The sequence below is a fragment of the Acartia tonsa genome, chromosome 6, assembly GCF_053477335.1.
Source record: "Acartia tonsa isolate MP-2025a chromosome 6, ASM5347733v1, whole genome shotgun sequence".
NCBI lineage: Eukaryota > Metazoa > Arthropoda > Copepoda > Calanoida > Acartiidae > Acartia > Acartia tonsa.
The window spans coordinates 17,615,574-17,628,679 of record NC_137265.1 but is presented as its reverse complement, the minus strand read 5'-3'; the positions used below and the strand labels follow the sequence as shown (position 1 = coordinate 17,628,679).

At 32.7% G+C, this 13,106-nt stretch overlaps 1 protein-coding gene across 3 annotated transcripts in view; it reads right to left on the bottom strand.

The window, feature by feature from the left end:
• The window catches only part of LOC145322007 (uncharacterized), a 61,910-nt gene that overhangs the window by 45,660 nt on the left and 3,144 nt on the right, over positions 1-13,106 (bottom strand). For 2 of the 3 annotated variants that reach the window (XM_080163734.1, XM_080163735.1), the window contains exons 4-8: positions 7,865-7,946; positions 5,596-5,648; positions 5,183-5,241; positions 4,777-4,866; positions 373-460 (exon numbers count right to left, since the gene is read on the bottom strand). In XM_080163734.1, coding sequence (XP_080019860.1) covers positions 373-460; positions 4,777-4,866; positions 5,183-5,241; positions 5,596-5,648; positions 7,865-7,946 — 372 coding nt within the window. Of the gene's footprint in view, positions 33-372; positions 461-4,776; positions 4,867-5,182; positions 5,242-5,595; positions 5,649-7,864; positions 7,947-13,106 lie in introns of those variants that run through there. The other variant, XM_080163738.1, reaches the window with a different exon arrangement.

The window sequence follows — 13,106 nt, the reverse complement described above, 5'->3', positions numbered from 1 at the left end:
TAAGAATATTTCCATGCCTAGCCATAGATTCCACAGTATTACCTACTTGAATAGATAATCTTGTAGTGCTACAATAAGAATATTTGGGTATAGTCCTTTCCACGACATCCCTCCATAAGGGGCGATTAGTCGTATTTCTAAAATGGCTTTTTATAGGTTATTTTAGGTTAGGTTAGGTTATATTGTGTTAGGTGATTGCCCCGCAGGGTTAGGTAATTGGCCCCGCAGGGTTAGAGCCCCCCGCAGGGGCTAGAAATAGGAGAAAAGCTACTGTGAAAAATACAAAGAATCGCCCCTTATGGAGGGATGTCGTGGAAAGGACTATACCCGAATATTTCCATACCTAGCCATAGATTCCACAGTATTACTTACTTGAATAGATAATCTTGTAGTGCTACAATAAGAATATTTCCATGTCTAGCCATAGATTCCACAGCTACATCGTTCACAACCAAATTTCCTAGATAATACATGATCCTTATATAAAAGTAACAGTCTGTCCATTTGAACTGAAGGATCTCGTTTACCGATGAACCAATATGGTTCTTCTTTACAATGTAGCTTCTCATAGGTCCTGGAAAGGTTTATGGTTATTTTGAGATATGGTGCAACAACATTCTCATGAGAAATCAGCCAAAGTAAAAAATAAATTCGCCACCCAAAAATAAATTACGATAACCCTCCATCCCCCACTCCCCCCAAACACAATTTTCAATTTTTTAGTGCGGAACGTATTGAATAACTGAATTTTAGAGTTAAAAAAGGTAAATATCAATCATATTTCTATAGTACTTTTAGTTTTAACTATAGCAATGTACTAGTTCTCCGTGAATTTTATAAAGACAGATTAAAATCTAAATATTAAAGATTAGTGAAATTTTCTTTTCAAAAGTTATATAGAATATTACTTAAGTAAATCCAGATAATTTCAGAAAAATCATTATTATTGAGATAATGTTTTTACAGCTTTGTTGTTGTAGAATATAAGCTTTATAAATGTTTTCAACGTTTTAATAATGCATATTTTGGATCAAGTCAAGGTGAATGTGCCAATGGCAACAAGTAAAACAGAGCGTGCCAATATTCCCCCTAGTCAAGTAGAGTATGCCAATATTCCCCCAAGTCAAGTAGCGTGTGCCAATATTTCATCAAGTAAAGCATAGTATGCCAATAGTTTATCAAACAAAGCAGCATGACAAAAAAATATAAAAAAAAGATGAATTGAACATATTTTCCGATTTATTTACCAAAAGACACAATTTTATACATAAATAACAAAATAAATTAAACTTTTAATATCATATTTAACGTTTATAATACGTTTAAGTTAGTTTGTCTGTGGGTCTGAGCTTTTTTGCTTCGCTTTCATGGATGTTGTCATCCTTGTTATTGATATAAATATATGTATGTCTTAAAAGGGGGCGGAGATGAGAATTATTAAGAGATTAGGGGATTAATGTTTCCCGTAACTGAATGGTTAAAAAAGGCCGAAAAAATTATGGATAAGGAAATGGAAATTTAGAAATTGTTTTATATAACATATTGGAATTTATTACAAAGGATTAAATTAAACAGAAACAAGAATGATAATATTTATAGAAGTTCTGTCTAAAGTCAAATAACAACATGTAATATTGTCATATTTAAAGGTATAAACTCGAAAGTACATTTATTTAACATACAAAAATTGGCTACTTAATGGACTGACTCTAAATGTGGGGGAAAAAGTTTAAAATGATAGACTGCACGATTAGAAAAAGTTAACTATAGAGTAGCTTCGCTACTTGTATGATCATGACTCAGGATTTAAGAATATTCATATAAGTCTAATATTTATTATATAGGTTGTCATCTAATTCAACCTACAAATTTACTACTTTATGTACGCATAATATATAAAATAGCAGTTGCGTCCCTAGCATCTAGGAGATCTCTATTCCAAGTAGTAGAAAAGTTACGAAAATTAGCCTAAAACCATTAAAATTTCAAAATAAAAGATCTCACTAATCGATGGACTGTTATGATTCTTCTTTCAATGAAGCTTCTTATTGGTCCTTCAAAATACCATGATTTTGTTACATAGTTTTTCTTTTTAAAACTTAAATGTAAAGGAGATTTTCAGCTCTCTCCTTCCCTCAAATGCCCCTAGAGACATCGAGAGTGGGGCGGGGGTGAAGCCGCTAGTATATATACATAAATTATTTCAAAATTCTAGGAAAAGCATATCTTGATAAGTAAAGCAGAGTATGCCAATATTACGCCAAGTAAAGCAGAGTGTGCCAATATTCCCCCTAGTCAAGTAGAGTATGCCAATATTCCCCCAAGTCAAGTACCGTGTGCCAAAACAGGCTATTGGCATACTCAGCTTGACTTGATCCGAATTACTTTAAAATATGGGATCAAGTCAAGCTGAGTATGCCAATAGCCTGTTTTGGCACACGGTACTTGACTTGGGGGAATATTGGCATACTCTACTTGACTAGGGGGAATATTGGCACACTCTGCTTTACTTGGCGTAATATTGGCATACTCTGCTTTACTTATCAAGATATGCTTTTCCTAGAATTTTGAAATAATTTATGTATATATACTAGCGGCTTCACCCCAGCCCCACTCTCGATGTCTCTAGGGGCATTTGAGGGAAGGAGAGAGCTGAAAATCTCCTTTACATTTAAGTTTTAAAAAGAAAAACTATGTAACAAAATCATGGTATTTTGAAGGACCAATAAGAAGCTTCATTGAAAGAAGAATCATAACAGTCCATCGATTAGTGAGATCTTTTATTTTGAAATTTTAATGGTTTTAGGCTAATTTTCGTAACTTTTCTACTACTTGGAATAGAGATCTCCTAGATGCTAGGGACGCAACTGCTATTTTATATATTATGCGTACATAAAGTAGTAAATTTGTAGGTTGAATTAGATGACAACCTATATAATAAATATTAGACTTATATGAATATTCTTAAATCCTGAGTCATGATCATACAAGTAGCGAAGCTACTCTATAGTTAACTTTTTCTAATCGTGCAGTCTATCATTTTAAACTTTTTCCCCCACATTTAGAGTCAGTCCATTAAGTAGCCAATTTTTGTATGTTAAATAAATGTACTTTCGAGTTTATACCTTTAAATATGACAATATTACATGTTGTTATTTGACTTTAGACAGAACTTCTATAAATATTATCATTCTTGTTTCTGTTTAATTTAATCCTTTGTAATAAATTCCAATATGTTATATAAAACAATTTCTAAATTTCCATTTCCTTATCCATAATTTTTTCGGCCTTTTTTAACCATTCAGTTACGGGAAACATTAATCCCCTAATCTCTTAATAATTCTCATCTCCGCCCCCTTTTAAGACATACATATATTTATATCAATAACAAGGATGACAACATCCATGAAAGCGAAGCAAAAAAGCTCAGACCCACAGACAAACTAACTTAAACGTATTATAAACGTTAAATATGATATTAAAAGTTTAATTTATTTTGTTATTTATGTATAAAATTGTGTCTTTTGGTAAATAAATCGGAAAATATGTTCAATTCATCTTTTTTTTATATTTTTTTGTCATGCTGCTTTGTTTGATAAACTATTGGCATACTATGCTTTACTTGATGAAATATTGGCACACGCTACTTGACTTGGGGGAATATTGGCATACTCTACTTGACTAGGGGGAATATTGGCACGCTCTGTTTTACTTGTTGCCATTGGCACATTCACCTTGACTTGATCCAGTAATTCTATTTTTACAGGCCAAGTATAGTTTTTCAATGCAACATTAGTTTTGGGAACTTTAATTTATTTATAATTAATTACTAACTAAAGTAGTCTTTTAACTTTTAAACCAATAAGTTGATCTACATGAGAGGTAATAACGCTACCCCACATCCACCATCTTTCTACCAACCCCCCCCCCCCCCCCCCACCCCTCCTACCAGATAATCGAACTGACAAATAAATGAGGTCCAAATTAACAAGCTGAATTAACGACAATTTTCCCCTGTTAACATATCCCCGTATATCCTATATCCATTAATATGTTGTTATTTTTATTCTTTAATCTTTATGTTTAGTTTAAAGGATAATCTTTTGAACTTGCCCAGTTAAATCTGGTTTTTAGGAGAAGCCAAAAAAAAGTTAAAGAGGAAAAGTAATTTGAGATTAAGATTTATAAATGGATTTAAAATGCAAGTGGATATTATGACAATGAAAAATTTGTCGTCAATTTATGTTGCTAACATGGAACCTTACTTATTGGTCAGTTTGTTCTTCCAGTAGGGAGGAGGAGATGGGAAAAGGGGGGAGAATTGGGGGTATAATTATTATAGCTGGATGCATGATTCACTTTATAAGAGAACATGAAAATCTGGTGTAACATCCAAGCAATAATAAATCCATTGTTTTGAAAAATATCCTTTAAAATAAGTTCTTAGGTTTATTTTATTTATCTTTCAATGTTATACGCCCTAAAATGTCTCTGGGTCGCGTCAATTGATCTTTATTTTTAGAGAAGCTTTTTATCGATATTGAAAAAAATTATGTTTTTATTTCCCACCCTAGCAAGGGGCTCTAACCTTGCGATGCCTACACCTGCAGTGTCCTTACCCGGTGGGGCTACCTGGTTCCCATATAACCTAACCTAACCTTACCTTAAGTGATAAACGAACAAACGATAAGGACAGTTAGACGGAATTACAACATAGCTGACGTTAAAAGTGTAAATTTGACAGGCGGAAACTTTGATAGCAAATCTACTCTGTACCTGACTCATCCAGATTTATTTTGACCTCAAGTCCTGACAATGTGGCCAACATTTTGGGTTCTGTTAACAGCTCTGGGCGAATTGTCTCTCCTTAAAATAAAAAAGTAGTTATTCAGATATCACAGTAAAGTGTGACAGTGAATAGTGTCAGGGATCTAAATGGATAAGACAATGTCCGATAAATTTATGTATATTCCCAATAATTATATACAAAATTACATTTTCTTAAATTACTAATCAAAATTTGAAAAAAAAAGTACCTAAATTTGTTAAGCCAACGAATAATAAAACATAATTATAAAACTTTGGGGACTAGTGTGAAATACAGCCCAATGTATCCTTCACTTCTGGGTTAATGTTAATTGCCCCATAATATTACCAATTTATTGTACACTGCATTGGTTACCTAATATGATATGACTAAGAAGAAGCTCCTCTACAAGTTCCTCTTCTGTCTGCAACCATCTAATAATAAAAAATCATATTAACGTAATTAGGTATACCTATATATACCTTCCGTATAGGCATACCTATCATAATATGCTTTGGCAATAAAGAAGTAGAAAAAGGAAAAAGTACAATTTAAGTATGTAAAATAATAAAGTTCTTATTGTTTTTAAGTGGTTAAGCTCCCAAGAGGCCTCTAAGAGAACTCTAGGAGGGGACATTTCCTTCATCCAAAATAGTTTTTTAAAAAACTCCTCTGGACCTATGCATGGTAAAGGAGACCCCAAAATAAAAATGCACAGCCTTCTTATCTAGGCATACCTAACTATTTATGATTTAATCTAAAATCTAATCTAAATATCATATGCTTACCGCGTAGCTTCGTCACTGTCTAGCCCTGCGGGCGCAAAAACAATACAATCTCCCTACAAACAAAATGAAAAGATTAGTCTTTTAGGAAAATAAAATTCTAAGAATTAATGAAAAGTTTTTTTCTTAAACTAAACTGGTTAAATTTAAAATTAGAAGATTAATCCAAATTTTGTTAGCCCCGAATGGCTAAAGTCCAGTGTTAGCTTGAATTATATTAACTTTATAATTTGTATTCTATTATTCGTAGAAAATTGTCTATAATACGATACGAAAAAAGATTTTTCCGTATGGCTGACAACCAGCACTAATCCAGCGGATATTATTATCGGTTTCAAAGCCATACTGGAATACATTTATGACGTATATCATATAAGTACATTCTTCGTGGTTGTTAACGCGTCAAATTCCATTGATCATGAAATATGTGGAAAATTTATGACACAAACTATGTTCAATTGAATTTTGTAAATTGTTGAAATGGATATAGAATATACGTGAATGCATTGACATGGGATAATTTGTCGTCAATTTAGCTTGCACATATATTGGTCAGGGGGTAGGGTGATGGGATAATGGTAGTAGATGAGAGTATCGTTATTTTATCCAGCTACAAACTTCACATTATCAGAGTTCATGAAAATCTGGTGCAACATCCAAGTAATATTACATCGAATTTTGCGCAGATCATGAATTAATTCTTTGAGATGATTTCTCAAGAAAAAAGCACGTGCAATATACAACAATGAACAATATGGCTTCTTTTTTAGTATGTTCTTTGCAAATTTTTATTAAAATTAGTAAAATTGCATTTAAAATGCAAAACTATAGACATTTTGATTTTCTTTAAAAGCATATGTAAGTAGCTGCACAACCAAATATTTTTTAAAGCGAAGCTTTTCTATAATTAGGGTCGGTCCGTCCGTCCGAGATAGATAGCTTTTATTCGTTAATTTAGGCATGTTAGAATTGTCCTTTCGATTTCAAACTTTGCATGATGATTCCTGTAGTATTTAGGTACGATTTAGAAAGCAACTCTATAATCATTACCAGAATGTCCGTACGTCCATTTTAAACATGTTGATTTTTCTTTTTTTTTAACAACAAATTTTTATGTGATCTAATTATCCGTTTGATCTGATTTTTGGTATATTGATTCCTGGGACAACAAAACAATATTATAAGCGAAGCAACTCTATAATCAAGTCCTAAAAATGTAAGTTTGTCCATAAACATTATCCTGTATCAAGCAGTTTTTTAACAAATTTACTTACAATTTTGCTTCGACTCTTATCCTTTTATATTCTGAATTTTAATTGCTAATATGAACCACATTTATTGGTCAGTTCTCTCACCCAGTAGAAGGGAAGGGGATGGGGTTAAGGGGGGTTGGTGGAGGTATTGCTTTTTTAGCCAGCTACGAACTTCACGTTATCAGAGTTCATGAAAATCTGGTGCAACATCCAAGTAATATTACATCGAATTTTGCGCAGATCATGAATTAATTCTTTGAGATGATTTCTCAAGAAAAAAGCACGTGCAATATACAACAATGAACAATATGGCTTCTTTTTTAGTATGTACATTGCAAATTTTTATCAAAATAGTAAAATCGCATTTAAAATGCAAAAATATTGTCGTATTGATACCTATTCATAAGAAACTTGGTAACTGTTCAGCCATTTTTTTAAAGAGCTGCAGTGTAGTACAGAGTCAAACTTATTTTAGCCATAAAAGAAGAGATTATAATTGTTGAATTAATCAACATATATTTCTTCCCCCATATGTTTTCCAGCTGACTTAACAGAATTTCATATTAAGGAGTTAGGAGGAAGTTAGATGTCTATGTATCTACTAGAAACAGGGTGAAAACATCCATAAAAGCGAAGCTCTAAAATCAGATGGTATGACAAACGAACATAAACAATTTAAGATTAATCCATATCATTAATCATATGGACAATTGTTGTCAAATAGTTGAATAAGAAGACATGTTTTTAATACTCCTACAGATGATCTAGTAACAATTATAAAGTGCTAACGCTTTCTAAATCGCACCTAACTATTGCAGAAATCTACACACAAAGCTTAAATTAACAGACCTACCTTGATTATAGAAAAGCTAAACATTTTAAATATTCAAATGAAGCAATAGCTTGCGGCAGAAGATGTAAAGGGTTGTCAATATCCCCCCATGGCCTTCTACATTTTCACCCCCTAATGGATCCACACCCCACACCCCCCTGGTGCACGCTGCTGATATGAAACTTACCTCAAACTGCATCCAGTCATTGTTGAGAAAAACAAAGTACAGAGAAAGGAAGAAATCAACATCCAGCTTAGAGGTAATTTTCCTAAAATATAAGAAAAATATTTAGCTGCTCACAGAGAAGCTACTCAGGGAGTAAGGGAGGGGACAATGGATCGAATATTCAATTTTTAGGAGTCTTAGACTTTGGGTACTGGCTTAAAGGGAATGTGCAAGAATTTAGCAGTTTCTGACTGAGTTTGGGTACTTGCGCATGAAATGCCGCTACTCGTTGTGTATGTTTTGAATATTGCAGACGGGGAGAAGGGATAAGGGAAGGGGGGCAAGGGAAATAACTACTCGTTGTGTTAGTTTGGAATGTAGCAGACGGGGAGAAGGGAGAAGGGAGGCGGGGGCAAGGGGCAAGGGAAATAAACAGAATAAAAAGGGTCAGTCATATTCTTGCTAGCAGCTGGCCGGGTCCAATAATCTTAATAGTATAAAAAATCACACCATAAAACCTCAATATATTTCATCAAAAAGAAGTTGTGATTTCACTTTACAGACGCTATGGAAATCTATTATTCAATTAACAATCCCTTTATAATTTCCTACAAATTTATTGGATTGAACTGGATTTCATGCCCTTTCTTTGATAACTCTTATATTGAATTAATTGCCCATTGTCCCCTCCCTTACTCCCTGGAAGCTACTACATAGTTTTACTAGCGGTTACGCCTCTAGAGGCCTCTAAAAGCACTTGAGGTAAGGGTAGAAGTCGTCCTACTTTAAAATTTCAGTTTTAAAAAAAAGTTTGGGCGGTAGGTCATTCTCTTCTTAGGGCGATTTCTCTTCTGTTAAATTTGATATTAATTAAGTACATTACAATTTACTAATGCTTTCATGAATGTTGTCATCCTTGTTTGTTTCGCCAAATACAGTTATTCAAAAGATGAGATTTTTTACTTCTATCAACCTGGCGACCACTGTATCAAATTAAACATGATAGTCTAGGAACATTTTTTTTTAAATATGCTGAAAATTGTGTTAAACCTTTTTTTCTTGATGTTGATTAAAAAGTAACAGAATGTCTAAGTTTGGGACTGGATGTCTGTAATGAAGGATCTCGCTAACCGCTGTAACGATATGATTCTCATGTACAATGTTTTAAAACTAAAAATGAAAGTTTAGTCCCCTCCCCAACCGCCACAAGTAACCGCTAGTGTTAATTAAATTATAAGCAGAAGTAGACTTTTTTGATGAAAAAAATGGTTTCCTTATTTGACCAGATGTCTTAATTAGAACAAAATAACTAAAAATGAATAGTAAAAATTCTAAAATGAAGCATGTACTCCACGTGGAACTAAGTAAAAACGTGATTCATTAATAGAGAACATCCTCAGTACAAATTAATTAGAATCTTCTACTACTACACAAAAAGAAGGGGGAATTTCCTTTGAAGTGAAATTGTACCGCACAAATAAATAACAGACCCCCCCCCCCCCCCCCGATACATTTATTCTATTTTTTTCAAATTATATAAAAGTAAAGAGAAGGGCAGAAGGTTTTGAGCAAAATTCGAAACTATCGCAAATTCTGAGCATTCCCAATGTGCCCTAACCATGTGGAGCTGTAACCCTGTTGGGCTATCATTGTTCCAGGAAGGAAGGATCCTGTAAATTGCACATTTTATAAAAATCTTCTAAAACTGATAGATTAAAAACTTTGGTTACGATCGTAACAAATGTGGATTGGTTGGTTCCAAACCAGTAGTCTCCAAACTTTTTAACTAATAATTAGAATCTTCAGATGCGGTAATTTGATTGATCATTATTGGAAATGTATTTCAATTTTTTGTCTTATCCCTTAAAATCCATGCACTGTGCCGCCTTTGATAGGTCCATCCATCTCGAAACTATACATGGGGCGTTTTATGGAGGCGGGGTTGTTTTTGCAATACAACTACGCCAGAGAGGATAGAGCCAAATTGTCTACACAAAATAATAAAATTTACTAAAAAATATATATATATACTACAATAACACTTCACTATGATAAAGCTACTATCTGATTTACGTAGTATTAATTTGTAGAAGAAAATTATAATCTATCTAAACTGTTTTTGACCAATTTTTAAAAGGTAAATCAAAAATATACTCTGACACCTGTAGAATCATACTGCAGAGCTAAAAATACCAATACGACCCTACATAACTTTTGGGGGGGATTTTAAAGTTAATTTTTTCTATGGTTATATCCTTATACTAAAGTAACAGGATGTCTGTTTGTCTGTGTGTTTGTGTGTCTGTTTTTACCGAAGGATCTCGCTAAACGCTGAACCGATCGGGTTCTCCTTAACATGGTAGCTTCTCATAGGTCCCGGGAAGGTTTATAACTATTTTGGGGGAGGGTACCACCTCCCTTCCAAGAGAAATCGCCCCTAGAAAAAAATTACCTCCCCTCCAAATTTTTTTAAATTCTTTTCAGTAAAGATAAAAATAAGGGGGGGCCCCCAAAAAAAAAATTTTTTACTTATTCTTTTCAAATCTAAAATAATAAATTAGGTTATCAAATTCGACTCTCCCCTCCTCAAGTGCCCCTAGAGGCCTCTAGGGGCGTGGCCTCTAGTAGTGTTATATACAACACAGGGATTTTTGAGAATCATTTAAAAACTATTTTAGTGTTATGTATTCATTATTATTTTAGCTGCAATCAAAATATCTATTCTTCTTATATTCTTTTTAGACTCGTGAAATTCCACGTTCAATTAATAAAATAAAATATTGTGCGCAGCCATTTATTTTATTTTATTAATTTTACATAGCATTGGTTAGAAAGTTAAGTAGGTTGATGTAAATTAAAGTGGCTATTCTTACAATATGCTCTTTATTAAATACTTTAAACTGAACTGAACAGCCTAAAACCTGACCATAACCAAAAAAGATATTTTCTGATCAATTAAATCAGTGGTTATTGTGATCTTATTGGACAAACACCAAATGTTTTGGTATGTAGGTCAAAAGAATAGATGGACAGGCGGACGGTCATAATGACAGTTCGTAATATTAAAGTAGCTGCGCTACTAATAAACCATAGATAATTGAAATATCGGTGCTTTCTCTGAAAGTGCCATATGAGCACTTAAACCCCACCCCCTTTCCTTATATTTGAAATAAATCCAAAAAAGGAGGAGGGCAGTTTAACCTCCCGCAGAGGGGGCCTAACCCTTTGGGCTACCAAATATTCATATAACCCAACTAGATCAAAACACACAAACGAAAACTGGTCTCCCCCCCCCCCCCTCTCTTACTTTTATTTCAAAATAAGGGGGAAATTATGTGCTCGACTAAGCTCTGCAAGGGAAACCACCGAAAAGTTTAGGTAAATATTAATCCACTTATACCCTCTACTGTTCAATAGCGCACTCAACTCACGTTAAATTCTGCTTCTTAATATTTAATCAATACGTCATGTCAAGAATAGAACTCACGTTAATAACATGCTCGATACAAAATTAATTAATAATTTTTATTTTTAAGTGATTTATTGGTAAATCTTTACAAGTACGTGCATGTCTATATCTGTAGAGAAAAGCTAAGTGTATGCGAGAGAAATGGATATAGAATACGTGGATGTGGTAACAGGGGAATTTGGGTTGCTAATATAGTCCTCAGATATTAGTTAATACCTTTCTCCATGATCAGGGGGGTTGACGAAAATACCAACATAATAAGCAACTTGTTTTTTACAAAATGCAAAGTTGTAAAGGGAATCTTCACAAAAAAAACAATCTATCTTCAAAAGCAGTTTTTTTACGTTCCTTCCAAATTTGTGTGGCAATTACAAATGGACATTTAGAATCATAGATTAGATTAGCTAATTAAAATGTATGATTTAATGATTAAAGGGACTGTGAACGTAAATTTTTCTCATCTTAATATCAAATCTTAACCTTATCTCATTCATAATATCTCACAGATAGAGCAAAACGCGCTTTTGTGTGCTTAAAAAACGGCTTTTTCCGACGATTTTTATAAGGTACGGGGAAAGGAAGAAATTTTCCGTATTATATAAAATGTGCATTAAATTGCTTTTTTCTCCCATTATAGCTAATATTAAACTTTTTCACATAGTTCTAGATTTTTCCTAACAGTTAAGCTGACTTTTGACATAATCCTTGCTTTAATCCAATGTATAGTTACTTAGAAATTGATAAAATAAGCAATATTTTTTTATTGAAAACCAAATACAATAACAAAGCCAGAAACAGGTTTTTTATTAGTATCCAATTAACTTTAAATGGCCCATCTCTCGCCCACCTTTAATTACAAATTTGTAAATAATAAAGACGCAATATTTCTTTATAAACAGTCTGATAAAAGTATAAACTAATTCTCCAAAGTGGGTTATTTATTGTTCAACACAATAAAAAAGGATATTATTATTTTATATAACCTATGAGATTCAACCCTTTGTAGGCAGTAAGGTATTTTTTTTGTCAATAATACGAATTTAAAATATGTCTTTATTACCTAATTACTACGTTATAAAAAAACGAATTGGCAATTTTATAGCATAAAATAAATCTTTAACAGTAAGTAAATTGTTTCAACTATATATGACAAGTTAAATATCCCTACAAACATTATAAGAAACAAAAACGTTCAGATTTTTTCCCTCTCAAAATACCATAAAATCAAGGCATTATTTCTGGATATTTTTGTGAATAGGACATTTTTGGTTGATCAGTGTAGTGAAATGTGCTTAGTAAATGTTAAGATTTGATAATCAGATGAGAAATTTTTACGTTCACACTCCCTTTAATAATAAGGACTTATTTACAATATTTATTTTTATCTTTTAATAATACTATCAAGATTGTTAAAAGCGAAGCTTTTAAATAATTAGGGTCAGTCAGCCTGTCCGTCAGTCAATCCGTAACGGATAGCTTTTTTCTTTAATTCAGGCATGTTAGAAATTTCCTATCAATTTCAAACTTTGTATGATGATTCCTGTAGTATTTAGGTACGATTTAGAAAGCGTAGCAACTCTATAATCGTTACCAAAAAGTCCGTACGTCTATTTTAAACATGTTAATTTTTTAACTTTTTTAACAATAAATCTTTATGTGACAAAATCATCCGATTGGTCTGAATTTTGGATTACTGATTCCTATTACAATAAGGTACAATATTTTGAGCAAAGCATTTCTATAATCAAGTCCTAAAAATGTCTAAACAGAATTCTGTATTTAAGAAGTTTTGCA